Source organism: Mizuhopecten yessoensis, unplaced genomic scaffold (genome assembly GCF_002113885.1).
Source record: "Mizuhopecten yessoensis strain PY_sf001 unplaced genomic scaffold, ASM211388v2 scaffold11159, whole genome shotgun sequence".
Taxonomy (NCBI): Eukaryota; Metazoa; Mollusca; class Bivalvia; order Pectinida; family Pectinidae; genus Mizuhopecten; species Mizuhopecten yessoensis.
In genome coordinates this window covers 804,430-830,831 of record NW_018408909.1, presented here as the reverse complement: position 1 = coordinate 830,831, position 26,402 = coordinate 804,430, and the positions used below count along the sequence as shown (strand labels likewise).

The 26,402-nt window shown below is 34.9% G+C and overlaps 1 protein-coding gene across 5 annotated transcripts in view; it reads right to left on the bottom strand.

Annotated features, from left to right (window-relative positions):
* The window catches only part of LOC110467086 (golgin subfamily A member 6-like protein 6), a 27,835-nt gene extending 3,284 nt beyond the window's left edge, over positions 1-24,551 (bottom strand). The window contains exons 1-6 of one of the 5 annotated variants that reach the window (XM_021523998.1): positions 24,501-24,551; positions 23,310-23,771; positions 18,416-18,553; positions 17,728-17,793; positions 16,878-16,936; positions 16,311-16,823 (exon numbers count right to left, since the gene is read on the bottom strand). In XM_021523998.1, coding sequence (XP_021379673.1) covers positions 16,311-16,823; positions 16,878-16,936; positions 17,728-17,793; positions 18,416-18,553; positions 23,310-23,727 — 1,194 coding nt within the window. In that variant the 5' untranslated portion in view covers positions 23,728-23,771; positions 24,501-24,551. Of the gene's footprint in view, positions 1-16,310; positions 16,937-17,727; positions 17,794-18,415; positions 18,554-23,309; positions 23,772-24,500 lie in introns of all 5 variants that reach the window. The other 4 variants (XM_021523999.1, XM_021523994.1, XM_021523997.1 and 1 more) reach the window with 4 other exon arrangements.
* Positions 24,552-26,402: the final 1,851 nt, after the last annotated feature.

The window sequence follows — 26,402 nt, the reverse complement described above, 5'->3', positions numbered from 1 at the left end:
TGTCTCCCTATTCAGGGCCTCAGTTTCTGCCCTCCTCATCTCCTCCTGAAGCACTGCCTCCCTATTCAGGGCCTCAGTTTCTGCCCTCCTCATCTCCTCCTGAAGCACTGCCTCCCTATTCAGGGCCTCAGTTTCTGTCCTGTCAGCTCTAGTCTTCTCTATCTCTACCTGTTCCATTAAGTGCTCTAAAGTGGGGAATAAAGAAGGATAAAAACACAATTATATTATTTATCAAAATGAAAATCATGCTTAAAGTTATTATTTAAATATATGGTTTGTTAATATCAAAAAACTTTCAACTGGTTAAATCTACGAAAAAGGACAGAAAATTTCTGTAATAATTTAACAATACCATCAATAAGTTTAGAGATAAACTACCTCACGTTAAACACTTACACACTTAACATACACACATCACTGAACCTGCCTTGAATGAATGTAACAACATTCCAGTGATTTTGATGTCATTTATATTGTCACGTTATAAATGTGACATCGTTTAATAATTAACAGACAAATTACTTCAAGGGTTGTTATATTTTATGTTAAATCTCCAAACCTGCTTGTTCGTGGCAAATAAGTGTCAAAATACATTCATATATTTATGTCAACAGGTCTGTTTTGTATCTTATCTACATGATGTTACTCTAAATTTCTTAAAGAAAAAAGAAAAGAAAAAAATGCTTTCAGTTTTAGACCCTCAAAATTCAACACACCAAGGTATTTAAAGTGTGCAAATTTATATTATGGTGTCAATATGTTTGTAATTATGATTAGTGAACTTTGCCCTTTGAGAGTGTGTAATTATGTCTCGGTGAGAGTAATCATGACCTCTAAAGAAACTGACCTATTCCAGTACCTTTGATCCGGTTCCATTCTAGCTCAAACTGTTCTTGGGTCGGCTCACCGTGATCTGAAAATGGTAAATTTACAAATAATCAAACCACTATATCTAGTAAACCTTACTACTCCAACCTGTAATAAATATTATCTTTAACCATTTGATTTGGCAAACTGGGTAATCTTATTTCAAATTAAATATATTTAATTTATATATCATTATACATTTTATTTTAATAAGGTGACAGAAAATGTCATCAAAAATCAGGTAAGACCTGATCATGATTATATTGCCAAATATCTGGGTAAAATGATGACCCAAGTCTGAAACATTCTCTGTCATATCACTAAATATCAAACATGACTCAACAAAAGATTTGGGTCACTTGCAAATTTGATTATAACTACAATATAAGCCTCTGTCTAACACCTCTAGATCTGCACTCTGCTTCATGATGCAGCTTAGTTACCTGTAGCATGGTAGAATTACTGTCTATCATTGTTTTCACGTAAAGATCATCTGTTAGCAAATGTATCCTTCTACACTGATAAACCTTCTACACTGATAAACCTAATATAATTAGGAAGGTGATGTAAAACTTACAGATATCATAGCAGTTGCGGAGGACAAGTCTGATATCTGCGGAGAAGGCATATTTCCCCATTCCGACGTACACATTCAAAACAGCATTCTCTGTAGGGACCAAGGTGTTCAGCAGACAAATAAACGTGATCTCCTCATCTGGAATATTAACATTTTGATAGATCAATATACCTGTGTAAATATGTATCCATTTATTTATTATTTTAAAACCATATTTATCAACTCATATAAAATGAATACACATACAACTACACAGTTATGATATAAATACAACCTAAATATGGAGAATACATGCATTATTATTGTTTTTAATTATTTCTTTTTAAAAATACATGTAAGTGTGTTATGGAAAAAAACTGTTTATTTTTTTATTATTAAAATTTATGTACATATTCATTATTTTATTTTTTTCTTATCTTGATACATATTTTTGTTGCTTCATTAATAAATTTCTAGCAATCAATTCATTACTTTACTCAATTTAATATAAACTTCAAAATATATCTGCAATGTGTACCTGAAAATAATCTGTAAACTTTATAACCAAAAGTTCCCAAACAAATGATGCTTGGCTATAATTATCATGTTTATCTACAACTTGAGTTAAATATGATTAGTTAATTTTCAAATTGTATATTTATAAAGACACAAGGTTTATCGAGTGTCCTTTACAATGTGAAAATGAACTATAACCAGAATCAAATAAACATGAAAACCAATTCTCAACCATCATGAATTGGGGACCTTTTTCTTCCACAACTTTCAGACATTGTATTTAGCTAGAAAAACCATCTGTTTCTCTTTGGGAATACATTATCCCTGTTTCCAACCCGGGGTACATTCGACATGAACTATGACGTCAAAATGTATATACTACCCCAAATCTCAAAATACAGTAGGGTTATCCCCTAAATCAAATTAGCTCAGACATTATGTAATGCGACATGAAAAGCTTCTAATTAAACAAAGCTGTATATTTCACAATCGGAGCAGCAAGAGGAGCCCTATAAGGCCATAATCATATATATAACAATGGTTTGTTACATACAAACATAGTTAATGAACAAGAATAAACATTGTTATAATGTATGCTTTAATTTTACCATTTTTGGAAAAATAAAAACATAAGTGACAAATTAAAGTATAGGAAATATAACTGCTCAAAGTGATGAGCACAGTAACAGGATAGAATGCAAACCTAAATGCGATGGTACTGTTCAACGGCTGACTTATGTGTAGATGAACCAAAATATGTATACAAAATTATTGTGTTTCTTTCTATTTAGGTTTTCAAACTATAAAGGAAGGTATATGAGAGATAAACTTTATATTTTGAATAATAAAAAAAAAAGGTTGTACAGTATTTGTTTGAAACAAGACAGAGTATACATATTGCAAGCAATTAGAGCTGGAACAGCGTACAGTTGTTGTTTGGGTATGAGTAACTACATATATTAAAAAGAATTTCAGGTACCCAAATACCATCCAAAAGTATGGATCAAAACTGAATAATTTTCCTTCAATGTCAGAAATATCACTCCTGGCAGCAGTTTTGACACTTTTTATATACCTATAGACATGGACCTAGATTTTAATATGGGACATTTTGCCATATATACTTGCTTACAAAATTTGGCAATTTGTACATGGATGTAGGTGAAAGATTACAGGAGATAATTGATATAAGCAGTGGACAATGTGATGTATACACTGAGTGATGGATCAGGTACAAATCTTCAGTTCCATTACATATAGCACTGCTGAGGGACTATACTGTAAAGGAAAACTAGGATATGCTACCTGGAGTAGCCAATTGCATGTATATGTACAACGTAGATTACGATGAAATAATTTGTTTTGCTGTATAAGTTCAAAAAATTTGAATGAATTCTGCATTCAACGATGATTATAAACAAATACAAATATATACCTCTTTCACGAAGGATTCTTAGACCATTTTTGATCTGCACATCTGTGAATTTCAGCTTCTCCTTCATCATTCTAACATGTGGCTTCACCATTTCCTGACTGATCCAATCCTGCGCTTGGTCAGAGGGATTTTGGAAATATAACTTATTGTAAATTAATACACCATTTGGGACAAATGCGTGCTGTAATCCAAACAATTCCAGGGCCCTCCAGAAATCTGCGACTTCTACTCCTGTGCTGCTGTATTGATCCAAATGAACATTGAAAAGCAACTGCTGCATCAGTATCACTATATCAATTTTTACTTCACATCTACAGAATTCTAGAAGTTCATCAAATGTTTGAATGCACTCCACATGTAAAAGCTCTTCCAAACTGATGAAAAGTTTGAGTGGCTCAAAGTATCCAGCTGCTTCCATTTTTCCTTTAATTTATTTCTCGTAATACTTCCAAAGTGAACAATCTGAAATGATAGTAAAATCATACATTAATATTTGTAACTGTACTGTGAAATAATGAAGAATCAAATACATTTTTTATACATACAGTGTATTTCTTAAATGTATAAAAAAAAACATTTCAAGAGAACAAAATATTGATAAAACTACATACCCATTCATGTCTCTGATCATATATCAACTAAATATATTTACACACAAAACATTCCAAGCAATGAAAATAATGAAGACACAGATTCATAAATGTTACAGTTACAGTTGGATGTCCCTATGGAATGCGTTGCTTTCCATACAGACTTGTAGCAGGACTATCATACAGTATCAAGACCAATCATCAGCTGTTAATCAGGTTTACAATATTTGACAGATGACCCAATATTGGTCTTCGATAAACTGTCATTATTTGTAAACGTTTATTGATGCTCTGCGATATCTAAAGTACTCATCTGTAATTAACTATAGTAATTTATGTATTTAACTTGTATTAGTGTCCGATTTTCGGTCTTTCATAAAAAAATAAACGTTTGTTTTGGTTCAAAATCACACGTGTAATCCCATGTTGTTGATATTTTGACAACTGTCATACACGATTTCGGCAAATAATTCCATAATCCTAAAACTTTGACCTTTATATATGACGCATAAATTCAAATAGATCCAGAATTTTAACTAAAAAAATATATATTTACACAGTATAGAGCTGAAAGCTGTAAATAGGTACCTACCGTAATAAGTGTTGTATATATTCCTACAAGGCGTCCACCATTTTACCTTTCGCTGTCAAGTAAGCGCTTGGCATCAGAGTTCTTCCCCACTGCAACTCAGAAGAACGTTTGACAGAGTCGGATGGCGGATTTTGACTGGCTGGCGCGAAATTTGCGGCAATATTGAAAACTGAAAATATGAATGTCATAGAAAAAAACACAGATTTAAAGCTATTTATTGACTGTCAACTTAATATGAGACGATGTATAGTTCTAATGACACATTGTTTTCACTCAGATTCACGCAATAAGCTGACTTCCAATGCAATTTATAATATTGAAATACAAATTGTAAAGAGCTAGGGAGCACCGACTCGATCGATCAGCTGATCACCCAGGAATCCGCGTCTTTATTGTGTGTAAAAAAGGTAGAATTGATTAGTTTTCCCTTTCTTACGAAAATAACATGATCAGGTGGAGAAGACATACTTATTTTATATTATTTTATTTAAACATATTTTATTGTCGAAACAGACAAGTTCTAACAACTTACCAGCTCTTCTCCACACGAATATCGTCTAGACACCAGTTTCCGCGCGTTATGTATTTCCGCGCAGACATTTTATCAAGCTATATCTCGTAACTACGTGACCTGCTGGACACACTGACAAAAAAATTACCGGAAGTTCGTCCGGAAAACTTAAGATTTAATCACCGATTAAAAAACACGCATAAATATGCAGTTTTGCTTAATGCTCTTTTCATCTTGCTCAAAATTAACCCATACCTGAAAAAACGGTGATATATTTCATTCATGAACCAGTCTTTTTTGTAGTCTGACAAACGTACGAAAATGTCGTTTGCAAAAGAGGCCACATCTCCTCGACGATTTTTTTCCACTTCCGAAGAGCCAAGGAGACATTCTTATATCGATAAACAGTGTTTTCAATGAAACGTAAAACTTGTAATGCAATGAACCTTCAATTTTCACCAATTTGAAACAGAACAAAATGAGAAATAACTTACCATCAACCAAAACCGATATAAGACTGCAGAAAGAAAAAAATAACAGATTCTATATCATAACTAAATAAATATAATAAATAATTTTAAAAAAATACATGAATTCGTTTAATTTGACATCTTGAAAAATAAATTAAAAAGGTGAAATTTAAAAAAAGTTGTTTTGATATTTAATTTGACGATCAAAGATATATTTTTTATTCCAAACGAAGCTTTTGTTCTTGCAGGTCACTGTAGAGAATTTCTTTTTAGTGTATTCGAGTTATCTTTCTTTGAACACTAAATCAAAATAGACACACGGAAATATAATTATGACGACTACTTCCGACGGGAGAAATTTGCTAAAAAATGTTTGTTCTGATTTTTTTTAAATACAGTTTTATATTGCTAGTTTTTTGTTTCCTTTAGTAGATTGTATACATGTTTATGACAGTCTTCCGTAATTTCAACGGTGTTCTGCCGATATGAGTACGAAATCGCGGGTGCTTCTTAAGTGCGCGGAAACCGGTAACCCGAGGATAAAGCGTATTTACATTTACATCACGTGACGTACTATGTACACAGAGATAAATTAACAAAAATAATAAAATGGTAGATTTTTTTTTTGTCTAAATCAACTTTATCACAAAAAGTAAAGGGGGATTGGAAGAGAAAGTAGATGAAAGACGGGAAAAGAAGTCAGGAGTGAGCAGATTCGGTGCCGATGGTAAAAGGTTCGTTCAGGTAGTATCAAAACGCTTTTGTATTAAAAAAAACGTCTGTACCGATTTAACTATATTGATGTTTGTTTCGTAGGAGTAAGTGTCACTATTTCCCCACAAAATAGTTTCTAGATTAAAATCTACATTCAAATCGCGTAAGGTATCAAATAAGACACGTCTTTGAATAACAAAATTTGATATTCCACACCGGCATCGCACAAACAATTTGGGGAACGACAAATTCCTACTCTAAATAAATCTGACCGTAAACCACTACAACGATGCCTTATACGGCCATGTAGTACAGAAAGATAGCGATTTAACAAGGCACAGATGGAGGTACAAGAGAAATTTTACTCTTAAAAGTCTGAAGAGAAACACCGGACTTTATGTCGTTATCTAAATTATTCTATTCTATAGACGACGGAACAAAATGTTTTTTGTAATGTCAAGACGACAACGGGATGCTTGATAATTGTCTGGGTTTCTTAACTCCCTGTTTAAATCACGTCTGCTTGTTGGGATTAGGTGTTCTAAGTAAGCTGGGGCACGTTTATTGTGAATATTATAAAAAGTACACAGTTTCTGCTCTTCTCTTCTCTGTTTAATTAAGTGGTTTCCATCCAGTTTCTAAATATAATGCCTCACGTGAAGCAATGGTCGTAAAACCGGAGACGACCCTAACTTGTACTTTTTCCAGGGAGACGGACAAATGTTCGGAGCAGCCGTCCCAAACGCATGAAGCATATTCTAGCACAGGTCGAATAAATTATATATAGAGAGTATTAAAAGTAGATTTACTTACTTTGTATTTAAGTTTTTTAAAGCTGTAACTTTTTGAGAAGATTTTATTAATTGGTTTACGTGGTCAGCCCATTTGTAGTTACCACTAAGAGTGACCCCTAAATGACGATGCGAGTCAGTGAACTCGATAGATTCATTGTTGCATACCAAGTTTGGTTATTAGGGACATTTCTAGAAGAAAAAAGGATCGCTTCAGTCTTTGCAGGATTCAATTTCATAAGACATTGGGCGGACCAGTTCTGAAGACATAGTAAATCATGATTCAATGCTTGTTCAATTTCATAAAGATCGGAGGAAGATTTCTGAAGAGATGAGTTTCCATGGGATCAAGGTCAGAGAAATAACTGGGGTCCAAGTACAGAACCATGGGGAACCCCTGCTGTAACTGGTTTTAGTGATGAGACGCTATTGCCATATGTAACAGATTGTTGTATGTTGCTTAAATAATTTGACACCCAAGATAGCAGTTCACCCCCTATGCCATACTGACGAAGTTTAAAGAGTAGACCTCTATGCCAGACTGTCAAATGCCGTTGAAATGTCACAGAATACAATACAAGAATAATCTTTTCTATCAGCAGCAGTGACAGTGTTATGGTACAGTTCTATCAAATGGTAAACGGCAGAATGAGCGGGAAGGAACCCAGATTGGTATTTATAAAAAATATCATTCTCTCTTGCAAAGTTAAAAATATACTTAAAAACACACCTTTCCATAATTTTTGACAGACAGCTAAGTAAAGAACTTATTCTTAAACTTATTTTCTGAACATTTTACCTACCAGACCATCCTGTCCCGCAGTGACTGATCGAATTAACACATCTGGAATCGACCGATATTTGGCATAAAGAACGTTCTAAAAATATAAATGCTGATTGACTCGTAATTTATAAAGATAATTTTAATACACTATTCAAAGACGTATATGGTTTTATATACGTCTCTGTCCCATTTTATACTATTACGTGTGGGCGAAATACTGTACAAGTCCACCAGTAAGACAGAGACGTATAATACGTCTCTGAGTAAGATAACCGCGTTAAAGTAAGAATTATCGATTTAAGATTTGTGACTACAATAAACTAACGACTGTACAAACCATTTAGATGTTGATGCTGAAGATATGCAGCTTTAATTAGTGTATCGATACGCTGTATTTTTCCCGGGACTAAATTCCTATGCGCATGGTCACTAGCGTAACTAGGATCGCTATGGTGGCTGAGGTCTATAAATAGAAATGGCACACATCATCCGCACGCATGCATGCATATGCACACATGCACATGTATTCGATCGAAGGACAACAGTGTTGAAAGCGTAATTGATGGATTTAAACTTAGGATTTTATTTTAAACTGCATATATAACACCAATAAAAATCCAGTCACACATTCGACGTAACTGTACCTATAAGTTTATGCGGATAGTATAGAAAGAAGCCGACGGTGCTATATATGGACTTATCAATGTCAGGAAAGATATACACGAGAATTTGTCACAGCTATATTTGGACATAAATTGAGATGTTCATATGTTAACCCCTGAAAGTGCAAAAATACTCTGACCTGGGACAGAGGCGTGTAAATCCATGTACGTCTCTGAACACCTCATCTTGGACCTAACCCCTAAAATGTAAATACTACCCAGAACACCCCAGTTTAGGTCCAAATCTAGCTCAGGTCCCTTTGTGTCCAACCATTGAAATCAATATAAAATACGACTATCATAATTCATATCAACAACATCCGACAATTTACAAAAATACAATACAAACACATCGAAATTACAAAGCCATTTAATAATCACCTCAACTATAGGAGACCATGGCCAATAGGCAATACCCATCATCACTATAGAAGCCACACCTTCATGTCGGGGTTCGAGAAAAGAACATACCTGCTGTTACCCAGTGCATGTATCGTAAGAGGCGACTAATTAGGTAACCCCCTACAGAATTGGGGATTTGCGGACACAAAAGGGACCAAAATAAATATGTTGCACCCATTGCAATACTTCTTTATGGGCGGATTGGTCGAGTGGTTAACACTCCGGACTTCCACGCAGGCGGCCGGGGTTCACCTGTTGAGTCAGTATAATGTGACTAGGCGGAATGCTGTACTGGGTGCCTTCGGCATTGTATTTCAGTGAAGAAGCACTCTAAAGTCGGCATCAGATCCGCGCTATCACAAGCGCCAAATTTTATCAAAATCCATTATGCCGTTCAGGACAAAAGAACAGTTTAAGAAAAAGTTGACGGAAGATCCACTATGGCATATAATCGCTCACTTGCCTTTCGGGCAGGTGAGCTAATAAAATACTAACAGTGTATGAAAGATCGGCACCATAAGCTGTATGCATCTCATTTTGGGTTCCGTCTAGTACCATAGCTTTAGATGATTTTAGCCTGTGCAAGGGATTATAAACCTCTTTGACAGAATGATGAATACCATAATTCATACTATAAACAGAAGTTATACGACTGTTAAGAATATAGAAATAATACCAAACAATTATAGTTTGAGGTATTCCATAATTGAATGGTAAAGTGTTCACCATTTTATGAAGTTTAGAAACTGATAATTTACGTTTTTATTCTTCAGAGGTATATTTATTTTACGTTTTGTGTACTTTGATTGAAATGCACTTCTATTCTTCTCAACCGTGACCATCACCCACTGATGTACACCGCTTTATCTAATTTTAATGAAGTCACTGGAAATACGATGTAAACAAGTATATACTAAAATGTCGTAAGTCGATGCAGAAATACGAAGTATAGTATACATTTTTACATTATCTTGTTCATTTCGACTATTAAGGACTCATAAGTGTTATTTAAGTAAAAGGAAGAAATAGAAATAAATGTCTTCAAGAAATTGTTCCGAAAAAAACCCTGATATCAAATTTTCACTTTCTACACAAACAATGAACGTATAAAACGTGTCGCAACGTTTCAAGACCGACTGGTCCCTTTGTCGAGCTATGACTAATTAATAAGTGAGTGTTTTGTATCTACACACTACATCAGATAGGTTACAGGACGAGTGTAGATTGAGTAGTAAAAGATGCATAAAGAACCATTTAAATAACTTTACAAACATGTATTCCAATAAGTTATTCAACGAAGTGCATGAAAGTGAAGGTAGAGAATTTTGAAAATCAGTCTGGAACGCGATAGGAAAAGAGATAAGTTAATGTTTGACTTAGATGTCTACTATGTCACGGGAAATTTGTACATATTGATTAATTGGTCCTGGTGTCATCCTCCCTGTGCTGCCCTCACTTGTCTGGTAGGAATTCCATACACCACTTTGTTCTCAATCAGCCAGTTCTGTTACTTGTTGCTGTACCCTTCTCTTATGACTTTGTAGAGATTGCAATCATTTGCATATTTAGAATGTTATTGATGATCATATCCAAGAAAAGGAGAGGTCCGAGGATGGAATGGTCAGGTCACAGGGCCCTGAAAATTTGTTACAGCTATATTTGGACATAACCTACGGTGTTCAGAGCAAGTTTACATGTTTTAGGGGCTTAGAACATGTAAAATTAATCTGAACACCAAATATAGCTGTAACAAATAAATTTTCATGTCATCATGGGTCAGGTCTGTGTGTGTGTGTGTGTGGGGGGGGGGGGGGGGGTTTACGAAACTGTCGCTACTTCTCCTGGTCCTTAATCCATGTTGAACATTATTTGTAACAATTTTTCAAAGATTTAACCAGTGGTTAGTGAAAAATTCATGTTGAGTAAGAAACAGGGTCTTTCAGAGCAAAATGATTCCTCATAACACATCAATCATATCTGTCCCATCTTTAATATTTTCCCTAACCATTGTTTAATTCTAACCAACCTTTGAGCAAATGGGGCCAGAATGTTATGTTTGTTTAATGGTTCATGACGTTGGACACGATATGTTCCCGAATCTTCCAACATGTAGGGAAAACGGCCGACGATTACTGGGTTTATATTTTTCTCATTTCCTAAAGAATCGGCTGCGACATGCACTTCTATTCATACCACACAATGGATTTCAAAACAAAAATATCATCGTCTTGTTTTGAAATCCATTGTGTGGTATGAATACTTGGATTGTAAATTTGAAATAACATGCAATTTCAGGTAAATTTCATTTATTTCCCAAGTATTTTGAAAAAGGAAATCTTCTATAGGGGGTATTCCACAAAGCACAATTATTAAGCCACATTAAAACATTACCTGAAATTGCATGTTATTTCAAATTTACAATCCATGTATGCTAAACTCTACCTTTGACTTCGGCCAGCACTTCAAGCTGACATTTGACCTCATTACTGTAATAAAGAAAACGATTCACAGCTGGTCTACATAACATTCCCAAGTATCTAACCACATGCTTCTTAGGATATCCTTGTTTGAAGTTTTTAGTATATTTGACCCCTGTGACCTTGAAACTAGGTCAAGGTCATTTTAATGAAGAGGCTTTATGGTACTGCATGCCATGTACCTAATGGCCAAATATCATGACCCTGGGCCTTATGGAACTTGAGAAGAAGATTGTTAAAGTTTTTAACCCATGTTGACGTTTGACCCCCCGACTAGCACTTAAAGTTGACCTTTGACCTCATTACTTTACTTAAGGAAACGATTCGCACTGCTGGTCTACATAACATACTCAAGTATCATGACTCTAGTCCACATGGTTCTGAGGATATTATTGTGTGAAGTTTTTAACATATTTGACCCTTGTGACCTTGAGAGTAGGTCAAGGTAAATTGATGAGAAAACTTTATCATTTTCTTTTGCAAAATGTAGATAAGTTATTTTCCCTATTGAAGACTTCGTAATTGGATAATGATCACTCAATCACCAAATAGACTGAACAAATATATTGATCTCCGTTGCGGTCGTCTATTATGTGTGATCCGCCTTCTCCACTTTTGAACATTTCATCATGTCCTCTTTCATTTTTTTTTGTTTCTGCCGTTTTTGGCAGAGCTTTTTTCTCCTTTTAATTTATGTTTCGTCATATTTTGACTACTGGGAATTTGTTTTGATCTAGTTCGTTGGTATTGTAGACAATTGTTTCCTTATTACAACTACTTCTCAAAAGATTTTATGAAAAAAGAAACACATCATTTTAAGCAAGACATTACCTTTCTTTTTCCAATTAACAATCACATTATGGTCGGAAGATTATGAAAATTGCGACACCTTGTCCCTGAAATGATTTTAACAAATTTAAACAAACATTGCAATGTATCATCATTTTAACCATTTTTGTGGGGGATCAGGGCTGTGGATTTACAGTTTTTTGGTTTTAATTTATCTTTTTCTCCTCCGATTATCTTCACCAACAGATTAGATATATATTATAACAGGCCAGATAGGCGACAACACAGCATCTGTTGTCTGTTGTGCAATCTGATTAAAATCATCTGTTACATGGCTTCGTTAACTTCGAAATACGCCTGAACGATGTTCAGGCGGAGCCATGTAACAGAATAATATAATCAGATTATCTGTTGTGAACCGTATTACAACTTTTTTTTGTGTTCTTCACTTCTACATAATACAGGCAAATTTTCAGCAAAATAACGCACACATGACAAGCGCGTACAATTCAGAATAAGGAAACTACATGTGTTAAATGGGTGTAGCCTTCAACACAGTTTCAGCATTTATCAAAGCAATGAAATCCTGAAGAAACTCCTGATTGGGAGATATTTAAAATGTTATAATTTGTGCAGTTTAAATTGGTAATAACTCCCTCACTTAATTTGGTCAATCAATCTCAATGTCATTTATTTGAGGAAAGTTTATAGTACCTCGTGCCAGGTACCTACGGGCGAAGTATCGTCACTCTGGGCAGAACTTGTATATTTATTTATTTATACATATTTGACCCATATGACCTTGAAAGTAGGTCAAAGTCATTTATTTGAGGAAACTTTACAGCACTCCATCACAGGTATCTATATACTGACCAAATATCATGGCCCTAGGTCATCAAGTTCTTAAGGACTCGATCAAAGAATAAGTTTAGAGATGGATGATGGAGAAAGGACAACACACCATACCATAAGCTCAACTTTGTGCCAAATGAGCTAAAATCATTTAAATGTATAGTTAGAACACAATGGCTATTGGCACCCGGTCACATCGTATTTTAGATTATATCCAGACCTGGTATGGTAATTAAAATCAAGACGCACACCATCAAGTCAGAGTGATTAAATGATATAAACAGAAAACAACAGTATACAGCACTTTATATTTAATAATCTATATTTATGGATTGAGTACACTTCACAATTCCATCTACACCAATAAATCATTTTCAAACTATTTACAATATACATTACTGGTGTGATATTTTTGCAAAATATATCAAGGGTTATTTCCCCTATCGAAGACTTCTGATGGTTTATTATCTAACAGTACACATGTAATATAAAAGTTATGGTACATATAATTAATATGCAATATTGCAGTCAATACACAGAAGAGCACTTTGTAAGAAATAAGACACAAGTTAGTCTGAAGGAAAAAACCATGTGCACGAAACAAACAATTCAGAGAAGAAAAAACAGTAAAGAAAATAAACGGTACAAATCTACTAAGTACAATGATGAAAACATCTGTATTCAATTATATATTCTTAAAAGATCCTTTAAAATCAATTCAATCATATTTACAATTAAAGGTTGTAATCTGTTGTTAAATGGACCACAAGTACATTTGTACATTACATGAACTTTTGGTACTGTCTGCCAATAAAAATCATTACAAATCTAGACCAGCTAAAAATAATTTTATGTGTAAAAGGATCTTGTAAAATATAAGAAAAATCTATTATTTTTTTTAAATTTCAATTACTTGCATAAAAAAAGTTTCATCAGTATAAATACTTCACATTTAAAATGTAGAGAAGAAAAACATGTTAACAATATAAACATGTACTAATACAAACAAGTACAGGTATTTAACAGATCTAGAGATCACTCCACAGTGATTTTATTATATCAAAACATCAAACAACCAGCTAAGGTCTTTATTCGTCAAAAAAGCATCTCTCCTAAAATCCTGTCTTCAATTTAAATTCTGGTTTGGCCGCCTGTACACTGAATGAACTCGATCACTTACAGACTAATACAGGTAACTAACAGAGGTCACTCCAGGGTGATTTTACTACGTCAAAACAACATCAAACAACCAGCTAAGGTCCTTCTTGTTAAAAAATAGCTTCTCTCCTAAAATTAGATGTATTTTTTTAAATTCTGGTTTGGCTGCCTGAATACTTAATAAACTCAATAACTAAATGGTGCCGTACAATAACAAGATGTACGGCTAATTGCTGCTGCCTTAGTATATTGAGGATAGATGAAGGATGTTGTTCAAATGATTGTGGTTCTATGATATTTTTATATATTATATAATGGATGATTTCCTTGTGTCTTCAACAGATCTTATACAACTACTAAAACATCATCAAAGCAGAAACCGGTACATCTGATATACATTCAATTCTTTTTGCAAATGTTACATGTTCTTTATAGAGCAAACATATTTCTGGAAGAAGAAGAACAGGAAAGTTAAATAGACAGTAGGAAATCCTTTTTTAAAAGGACACAAATGTTTCAAATTACAGTACGTACCCATTTTTGTCGTAAATAAATCTTATACATAGATCTCAGAAGACATAAACAAAACATAAACAAAAGTCCTGAAGAAAAACGAAACAATTTCTTTGTTTTTAAATTTTTTTGAAAAACAGTTTATATCAAACTACACTGTACCATATGTCAATACCAGGTACTGGCTTGTTCAGTGTAAACATGTTTTATAATAGATTAACATTATACATTCAATAATAGCACATCAATTATTCTAACAATATAGCACTACATGATTTGTGGTAACAGACAATGGAGGCCAGCAATAATATCAGAAATATACTGTGTAATCAGACATTTTTGTGGTTTTCCAACAATACACAATTACGTGGGTACATGAATTTGTGGATTACAGTACCTTCTCAAACTGATAATTGCTTTATATCTAATGTGTAATAACCCACAAAATTGATGGAAATACCCCCCCACCAGAAAAATAATGATTTCACAGTATTCAAATTAAATAGTAGTCAATTACCATATCAAGTCAAACATAATTTTAACATCGTGTTTTCAATACAAATTTACAAACATACAAACATGAAAACAAGATAAGCACTATTAAAGTTATACTTGTACCTAAACGCCTGAGTTGTCCTCTCCTTTTACAGATCAGAACTGCTGCCATAAGATTAGTACAAGTCATAAATAAGACAATAAAGACATTCATTGTTTGTTTAAGATCTAGACCACTTCAAAATAGAATACAAGATTTCAAACTTTTACCACAAGAAATTGTCACTTTCAAAACTTAAATTTGTCTTCATTATATCCAAAACAACAAAAAACTTACACATTCAAATTAAGATTGATCAATCCAAAAGAGTTTTAGTTGCAAATCCCTTTACAGAAAAAGTATTTTACTTCTTAAACACAAAAAAAGCACTTTAAATATAAATAGAATGTCATTATCTTTAATATTAGCTGTCATACTTTAAGATGTATATACATTTCAGAAAGTTGTACACCAAATTGTATAGGTGAAAATTGCATCACCAAACAATAATTAATGAGAATCACAGACATACTGGCTATCATTCTTATCACATTTATAACCAATGAATTGATGAGCACACTTCCTCATGTAACACTTTCTCACGCTCCCTCTCAAATAAGTCCTTCTAAAACAACTCCCTCTCAAACAACTCCCAACAATACAAGGCGAGTAGTTTACCGACACACATACCCAGTCACTTGATACACAGTACAGTAAAATCAACCCAGACACTGAAGGAACAACAACCATACCAATCTCTCACACCAGAAGTAGATCACGCTCGCACTAATCCAGCCATTTGTTGCATCTGTAATAAAAGCTGTTTCTTCTCCTTCTCAAAAAGTGCTGTCATTTTTGCCATCTCCTTTTCTAACATTTCAGCTCTGAACCTCTCTGCTTCAGCTTTCACCCTCTCTGCTTCAGCTTTCACCCTCTTTGCTTCAGCTTTCTCCCTCTCTGCCTCCTTCTCCTTCTTTAGCACTTCTTCCCTATTAAGGACTTGTATGATTTCATCAATAGCCTCATTCCTGACTTCAATAGCATTGTTGAAATCCCTCATGGCCTGAAGTTTCTCCTTCTCCACCCTCTTCTTCTCCTTCTGAAGCTTTGTCTCCCTGTTCAAAGCCTCCAGTTTCTCCTCCTCTGCCCTCCTCTTCTCCTCCTCTGCCCTCCTCTTCTCCTCCTTAAGCTTTGTCTCCCTGTTCAATGCCTCCAGTTTCTCCTCCTCTGCCCTCCTCTTCTCCTCCTCTGCCCTCCTCTTCTCCTCCTCTGCCCTCCTCTTCTCCTCCTCCGCCCTCCTCTTCTCCTCCTTAAGTTTTGTCTCCCTGTTCAATGTCTCCATCTTCTCCTCCTCTGCCGTCCTCTTCTCCTCCTCTGCCCTCCTCTTCTCCTCCTCTGCCCTCCTCTTCTTCACCTTAAGTGTTGTCTCCCTGTTCAAGGCCTCAATCATCTCCTCCTCTGCCCTCTTCTTCTCCTCCTCTGCCCTCTTCTTCTCCTCCTCTGCCCTCTTCTTCTCCTCCTGAAGTGTTGTCTCCCTGTTTAAAGCCTCCAGTTTCTCCTCCTCTGCCCTCCTCATCTCCTCCTGAAGCACTGCCTCCCTATTCAGGGCCTCAGTTTCTGTCCTCCTCATCTCCTCCTGAAGCACTGCTTCCCTATTCAGGGCCTCAGTTTCTGTCCTGTCAGCTCTAGTCTTCTCTATCTCTACCTGTTCCATTAAGTGCTCTAAAGTGGGGAATAAAGAAGGATAAAAACACAATTATATTATTTAACAAAATGAAAATCATGCTTAAAATTATTTTTTAATTAAATGGTTTGTTGATATCAAGAAAACTTTTCAACTTGTTCAATCTACGAAAAAGGATGATTTCATTACAGAAAATTTCTGTAATAAATAAAGAATACAATCAATAAGTTAAGAGATAAACTACCTTGCGTTATACTTGTACATGCAAAACACTTTGGTAACATAAACACATTATCACTGAACTTGTCTTAAATGAACTACCAGAATCAAAATGCAATCATAGCACTATGAATGTAACAACATTCCGGTGATTTTGATGTCATTTATATTGTCACGTTATAAATGTGATATCGTTTAACAATTAACAAACAAATTACTGCAGAGCCATGTAACAGATGATTTTAATCAGATTGAGGGTTGTTATATTTAATGTTAAATCTCCAAACCTGCTTGTTTGTGGTAAATAAGAGTTAGAATACATTCATATATTTATGTCAACATGTCTGTTTTGTATCTTAATATATCTACATGATGTTACTCTGAATTTCTTAAAGAAAAAAGAAAAAATTTGCTTTTAATTTTAGACCCTCAAAATTCAACACACCAAGGTATTTAAAGTGTGCAAATTTATATTATGGTGTCAATATGTTATTGTATCAATATGTTTATGATTATGATTTTAGTGAACTTTCCCCTTTGAGAGTGTGTGATTATTTCCTACACATGTAATGTCTCAGTGAGAGTAATCATGACCTCCAAAGAAACTGACCTATGCCAGTACCTTTGATCCGGTTCCATTCTAGCTCAAACTGTTCTTGGGTCGGCTCACCGTGATCTGAAAATGGTAAATTTACAAATAATCATACATATATATATATCTAGTAAACCTTACTTATCCAATCTGTAATACCCTGGTAAATATAATCTCTAACCAATTGATGTGGCAAACAGAGTGATCTTATTTCATAAAAAACATATACATTATTGTATATATAACTTATTTCTTAAGAAATTAACCAAACATCTTTATATCAATCCTAAAATTTAAGATATTTAATTGATATATCATTACATTTTTTATTTTATTAGGTGATAGAAAATGTCATCAGATATCAGGTAATACCTAATTATAGGTAAAATGATGACCCAACCCTGAAACATTTTCTGTCGTATCACTAAATATCACAAATGGCTCAACAAAGGATTTGAGTCACTTGCAATTTACTTAATTATAATTACAATATACATTGTAAGCCAGTGTCTAACACCTCTTGATCTGCTTGATGATGCAGCTTAGTTACCAGTAGTATGGTATAAACACAATTGTGGTTCTATGGAATTACTGTCTATCATTGTTTTCACGTAAATATCATCTGTTAACAAATGTATCCTTCTACACTGATAAACCTTCTACACTGATAAACCTAATATAATTAGGAAGGTGATGTAAAACTTACAGATATCATAGCAGTTGCGGAGGACAAGTCTGATATCTGCGGAGAAGGCATATTTCCCCATTCCGACGTACACATTCAAAACAGCATTCTCTGTAGGGACCAAGGTGTTCAGCAGACAAATAAACGTGATCTCCTCATCTGGAATATTAACATTTTGATAAATTAATATTCCTGTGTAAATATGTATCCATTTATTAATTATTTTAAATCTATATTTATCAACTCACATAAAATAAATACACGTACAATTACACAGTTATAATGTAAATGCAACCTAAATATGGAGATAACATACATTATTATTGTTTTAATTATTTCTTTTTAAAAAATGTGTTATAGAAAAAAACCAGTTTAAATTTATTGTTTTTAAATTTGTGTACATATTCTTTTTCTTTTCTTTTTTTCTTATCTTGATATATATTTTTGTTGCTTCATTAATACATTTTTAGTGATCAATTCATTACTTCACTCAATTTATTATAAACTTGAATATATATATATACAATGTGTACCTGAAAATAATCTGTATAAAACTTTATAACCAAAAGTTCCCAAACAAGTGATGCTATAATTATCTACATCTTGAGTTCGTTAATCTTCAAATTGTATAGTTATAAAGACACAAGGTTTATCGAGTGTCCTTTACAATGTGAAAATGAACTAACCAGAATCAAATAACCATGAAAACCAACCATCATGAGTTGAGACCTTTTTCTTCCACAACTTTAATTTCAGACATTACCTCTAGCTAGAAAACCATCTGTTTCTCTTTTGGAATACATTATCCCTGTTTCCAACCAGGGATACATTCGACATGAACTATGACATCAAAATGGAAGATAACACAAAGGATTGTTACTTGACGTCATAATCAGAAGATTGACCAATCATGAAACGTCCAGGGTGTTATCCACTATAGTGGGTCCCCAAAACTGTTTACTAACTCCCAGCAGCTCTTTCCACTATAGTGGGTCCCCAAAACTGTTTACTAACTCACAGCAGATCTATCCACTATAGTGGGTCCCCAAAACGGTTTACCAACTCCCAGCAGATCTATCCACTATAGTGGGTCACCAAAACTGTTTACTAACTCCCAACAGATCTATCCACTATAGTGGGTCCCCAAAACTGTTTACTAACTCCCAGCAGATCTATCCACTATAGTGGGTCCCCAAAACTGTTTACTAACTCCCAGCAGATCTATCCACTATAGTGGGTCCCCAAAACTGTTTACTAACTCCCAGCAGATCTATCCACTATAGTGGGTCCCCAAAACTGTTTACTAACTCCCAGCAGATCTATCCACTATAGTGGGTCCCCAAAACTGTTTACTAACTCCCAGCAGATCTATCCACTATAGTGGGTCCCCAAAACTGTTTACTAACTCCCAGCAGATCTATCCACTATAGTGGGTCCCCAAAACTGTTTACTAACTCCCAGCAGATCTATCCACTATAGTGGGTCCCCAAAACTGTTTACTAACTCCCAGCAGATCTATCCACTATAGTGGGTCCCCAAAACTGTTTACTAACTCCCAGCAGATCTATCCACTATAGTGGGTCCCCAAAACTGTTTACTAACTCCCAGCAGATCTATCCACTATAGTGGGTCCCCAAAACTGTTTACTAACTCCCAGCAGATCTATCCACTATAGTGGGTCCCCAAAACTGTTTACTAACTCCCAGCAGATCTATCCACTATAGTGGGTCCCCAAAACTGTTTACTAACTCCCAGCAGATCTATCCACTATAGTGGGTCCCCAAAACTGTTTACTAACTCCCAGCAGATCTATCCACTATAGTGGGTCCCCAAAACTGTTTACTAACTCCCAGCAGATCTATCCACTATAGTGGGTCCCCAAAACTGTTTACTAACTCCCAGCAGATCTATCCACTATAGTGGGTCCCCAAAACTGTTTACTAACTCCCAGCAGATCTATCCACTATAGTGGGTCCCCAAAACTGTTTACTAACTCCCAGCAGATCTATCCACTATAGTGGGTCCCCAAAACTGTTTACTAACTCCCAGCAGATCTATCCACTATAGTGGGTCCCCAAAACTGTTTACTAACTCCCAGCAGGTCTATCCACTATAGTGGGTCCCCAAAACTGTTTACTAACTCCCAGCAGGTCTATCCACTATAGTGGGTCCCCAAAACTGTTTACTATCTCCCAGCAGGTTTATCCACAATAGTGGATCCCCAAAACTGTTTACCAACTCCCAGCAGGTTTATCCACTACAGTGGGTCCCCAAAACTGTTTACTAACTCCCAGCAGGTCTATCCACTATAGTGGGTCCCCAAAACTGTTTACTAACTCCCAGCAGATCTATCTACTATAGTGGGTCCCCAAAACTGTTCACTATCTCCCAGCAGATCTATCCAATGAGTTGGGAATGAGGAAACCTATATATAGTGGCAGTGAGAAATATTACTGTAATACAATTTCCTGGCTTAAAGTTAATTTGGGAATTCTTTATATTATCAATTCTTATAATACATAACTTGACACATGAATACACGACAGAAACTTGACATCTTGTCCCCAGTTTCTAAGAATACATCCAGACTCTGAAGTATCGGGGACCAGGAACAGTTAATACAGAAATACTGTGTATATAAAAGGTCCTCCATCCTGAGTGACTTCAGTGGAAATAAGTAGGTAACTCTAATTCTAATTAATTTGAGATGTAACATGCATATGGCGATTGGTCATTCAAAACAATTTGCGATGACTGCATGGTACAACCACGATATACAATCTGCAAATTTCTCATTTGCATATGAAGCTTGCAGGATGATAATTGTTAATGACATCATGTCAGTGGCCCCGACAGGTCATGATATTGATTATTTATGATGTCATGAACAAAAGCACCGGCCCGAAAGGTCAATGTAATTCTGCCTACTTTTTAATTGTATTCCAGATGTCATCAATCGACATCAGAATGACCCAGATTTTTGTGGGGAAAAAAAGAATGCAAAAAATGTTGGTGGTTCATCTTTGGTTAAATAAAAATATATGTGTGTTTCCTGTTTCGGCTCCAAAAAAAAATAGGGTAGGTAGGTAGGAAAAACATTGGATTCAAATTTTTTATTTTATCTATTCTTATTGTGAAGAAAATCTCCTGATTACCTCTATGAATGTTTAAAATATGGTATTGTTTTAATAAAGTATGAATGGCACCAAATATATCATTTTTTATTCATGTAAAATAAATACACATATCAAAAAATCCCTGCATTCCTAGTTTTTGTGTTGAGCAGGCTCAAGCGACACATTGAAGTAAATCATTTGATCCACCTAAATGTTTATGGAATAACCAACATAATTTACAGTAGTGCTGCCACCAGTGTTACATTTCTAAACCATCCTTACTAGGACACTAGTTTTAAGTAATCCAAACTCAACTGATGGTCACCGGTGTTACTCTGTTCTAAATTTCCACTGTCACCAGTTCAAACTAATTGAACATTTACAGATCCCATTATCTGTATCATAATCACAACTATCTACGGCTACTTAGCTACTATCTTCATATAAAACTCTTACTGACCACGAGCCAATGCTAATAAAATGCATAGCAAACTATATGTACACTTTGAACAATTAAACGGCTAATCAATCCATAACAATGACTGAAAAACCAATAAAATTTATTAGGTCGGCAATTAGAGCTGGAACAGCGTACAGTTGTTGTTTGGGTATGAGTAACTACATATTTTAAAAATAATTTCAGGTACCCAAATACCATCCAAAATCATGGATCAATACTGATTTATTTTCCTTGTCAGAAATATCACTCCTGACAGCAGTTTTGACACTTTGTATATACCTATAGACATGGACCCAGATTTTAATATGTGACATTTTGCCATCCCAAGAGATACATTATATAATACTTGCTTACAAAATTTGGCAATTTGTACATGGATGTAGGTGAAAGATTACAGGAGATAATTGATATAAGCAGTGGACAATGCGATGCATACACTGAGTGATGGATCAGGTACAAATCTTCAGTTCCATCAGATATAGCACTGCTGAGGGACTATACTGTAAAGGAAAACTAGGACATGCTACCTGGAGTAGCCAATTGCAAGTACATGTACAATGTAGATTACGATGAAATAATTTGTTTTGCTGTATAAGTTCAAAAAATCTGAATGAATTCTGCATTCAACAATGACTATCAGTCTGTGACGTTAACTTTTTTCCTCACTAGTCAATTGGACTAGTAAACCCAGAATTTTAATAGCCCGACTGTAAATTTGCTAGTCCAAATTACAGACTGGTCTTTTTAACAGCATGAAGTGTAAATTGTGATCTAAATTGGAAAATTATTAGAAATCAAAACAAAATGTTTCTCAATAACTTTAGAAACAGAGCACGAAACGTGATCGCCATTTATCTCTAATACAGTATTACTGTTGTTTTCATTGAGCCGTTAAGCACTAGCCAGAACAGTAAATTTTGCTTTCTTGTTAGAGCATCTTTTTCTGTCGGTTCACGGACAGGCTTAGCTGGTTTTAAACCTTTTCTCCAGCTTAGCAACATCTCCATGGTTGGTTTCACGTGGTTATAAACCGGAAGGAATTTTCGGTAACTACTAAAATCCGGAACCCAGTCTCGCTCATCGAAATGCTTCAATTTCGAACGCCTCAACGAATACCATATTTTCCGATGGGATTAAAACTTGTGACAAGCTTGATTGTGCAAAATGTTATATAATGAACAATATTTCCATTATTTTGGAGGAAAATTTAAATTGCCACTAGTCCAGTCGGACTAGTTAAATATTTTCAATACTAGTCCAGACTTAAATTTACTAGTCGTGGGCATCGGACTAGTGCCTAACGTCGCAGACTGGACTATAAACAAATACAAATATATACCTCTTTCACGAAGGATTCTTAGACCATTTATGATCTGCACATCTGTGAATTTCAGCTTCTCCTTCATCATTCTTACATGTGGCTTCACCATTTCCTGACTGATCCAATCCTGAGCTTGGTCAGAGGGATTTTGGAAATATAACTTATTGTAAATTAATACACCATTTGGAACAAATGCGTGCTGTAATCGTAACAACTCCAGGGCCCTCCAGAAATCTACGATTTCTACTCCTGTGCTGCTGTATTGATCCAAATGAACATTGAAAAGCAACTGCTGCATCAGTATCACTATATCAACTTTTTCTTCACATCTACAGAATTCTAGAAGTTCATCAAATGTTTGAATGCACTCCACACGTAAAAGCTCTTCCAAACTGATGAAAAGTTTGAGTGGTTCAAAGTATCCAGCTGCTTCCATTTCTCCTTTGATTTATTTCTCGTAATACTTCCAAAGTGAACAATCTGAAATGATAGTAAAATCATATATTAATATTTGAAACTGTACTGTAAAATAATGAAGAATCAAATACATTTTTTATACATACAGTGTATTTCTTAAATGTATAAAAAAAAAATCAAGAGAACAAAATATTGATAAAACTAGGCCCATTCATGTCTCTGATCATATATCAACTAAATACATTGTATATTTACGCACAATACATTCCATACAATGAGAATAATGAAGACACAGATTCATAATTGTTACAGTTACAGTTGGATGTCCCTATGGCATGCACTGTTTTCCATACAGACTTGTAGCCAGACTATAGCTATTATACAGTATCAAGACCAATCATCAGCTGTTAATCAGGTTTACAATATTTGACAGATGACCCAATATTGGTCTGCGATAAACAGCCATTATTTGTAAACGTTTATTGATGCTCTGCGATATCTAAGTACTCATCTGTAATTAACTATAGTAATTTATGTATTTAACTTGTATTAGTGTCCGATTTTCGGTCTTTCATAAAAAAATAAACGTTTGTTTTGGTTCAAAATCACACGTGAAATCCCATGTTGTTGATATTTTGACAACTATCATACACGATTTTACTCAAATAATTCCATAATCCTACAAATTTTGACCTTTATTTATGGTGCATAAATTCAAATAGATCCAGAATTTTTACTGAAAAAATATATGTTTACACATGATAGAGCTGAAAGCTGTAAAAAGGTACCTACCGTTATAATTGTTGTAGCCCTACAACGAAACGGCCACCATTTTCTTTCGCTATCAACAAAGCGCTTGACATCAGAGTTCTCCCCACTACAACCCAGAAGAACGTTTGACAGAATCGGATGTTGGATTTTGACTGGCTGGCGCGAAATTTGCGGCAATATTGAAAACTGAAAATATGAATGTCTTAGACAAAACACAAATTTAAAGCTATTTCATTAAATGTCAACTTCATATGAGACTATGTATACTTCTAATTACATCTTATCTTCACTCGGATTCACGTAATAAACTGACTTTCAAGCAATTTATAATATTGAAATACAAAATGTAAAGATCGCTGGGCCCTTCTTGCTTGTTGAGGGAGCACTGACTCGATCGATCAGCTGGTCGGTCGGTCGGGCAGAGACGTATATATATTAATACTACATATACTGTATATGTCTCTGGTCGGGGTAACCCAGACATCCGCGTCTTGTGTGTAATTAAGGTAGAATTAATTAGTTTTCCCTTTCTTACGAAAATAATATGGTCGGGTGGGGAAGACATACTTTTGTTTTTTACATTTTACCGACCAGACCACCCTGTCCCACTGTGACTGATCGAATTATTAGTACACATCTTTGGAATCGACCAAAGATTTTTGGCATAAAGAACGTTCTAAAAATATAAATGTTGATAATGACTGGTAATTTATAAAGACAATTTTAATACACCATTCAATTAAGCAGTTAATGTTTTAGCAAATGTTGTTAAGGTCCTAAAACACACATTGCTGTGGATGACAAACTTAATAAGCCTGGAAGGGCTTTTTGTAAGTTTTTCAGCAATAGAAATGTGTGTTATAGGACCATAACAATATTTGCTAAAATATTCATTATTTATGTTTACATTTTGATAGAGTAGTTATGCTTTATTTAGTTATTTCAAACAGTATTTGAACAGCAAATCAAGTGTTGACAACAATGAAATTGATGACGTCACAATAGAGATTGGTGACGTTACAAAAGCAAATGGTGTTATAGTCTCATAACAACATTTGCCTTCGCAATACATTACAATGGAAGGATGCAGAGAAAATGTAAATATAGACGTATGGTTGTATAGGTCTCTGTCCCATTTTATCCTTTTACGTGGGGGAGAAATACTGTACACGTTCACCAGTAAGATAATCACGTTAAAGTAAGAATTATCGCTTAAGATTTGTGACTTCATATTAACTAAGTAGACGAATGTACAAACCATTAATATTGTATCCGTAAACATCCCAGTTCTGTTTGTTCACGTACGTGCCGCTGTTAACTTTTGAAGTCGGCTAGATTTTCCAATATTCAGTATTAGGAGCTTTAGAGATATCAATCTGTGTTATTTAGAGTTCATTCATAAGTTTGTGATACTTACTATATAGCTATTTCAGTCGATGGTACTCGATTTCTTTAGATACGTTGTATATTTCCCGGGTCTAAATTCCTATGCGCATGGGCACTAGCGTAATTAGGTCGCTATTGGCGGTAAGCAATCAGCGCGCTATATGGTGGCGGAGGTCTATAAATAGAAATGATACACATCACCGCACGCATGCAATAATTACTTCCCTGTCCCATATATAGATGTTTACAACTGTACCTACAAGTTTATGCGGAGAGTACGTTATAGAGGGAAGCCGATGGTGCTATATGGACTTATTGATGTCATGGAGAATAAATAGGAGAGGGATATAGTACATCCGTCTATGGCATGTCATTGATGATCATGTCCAAGAAATGGGGAGGTCCGAGACATGTCCCTTGGGCACCACCATCCTCGATATCCAGGGGTTACGCTTACTTTCGCTCTCTACACCCCTGGAATATGTCATGGCAAAATTGAAGGCACGAAGATAGCTGTTTGATTGGTCTCGGGGGGGG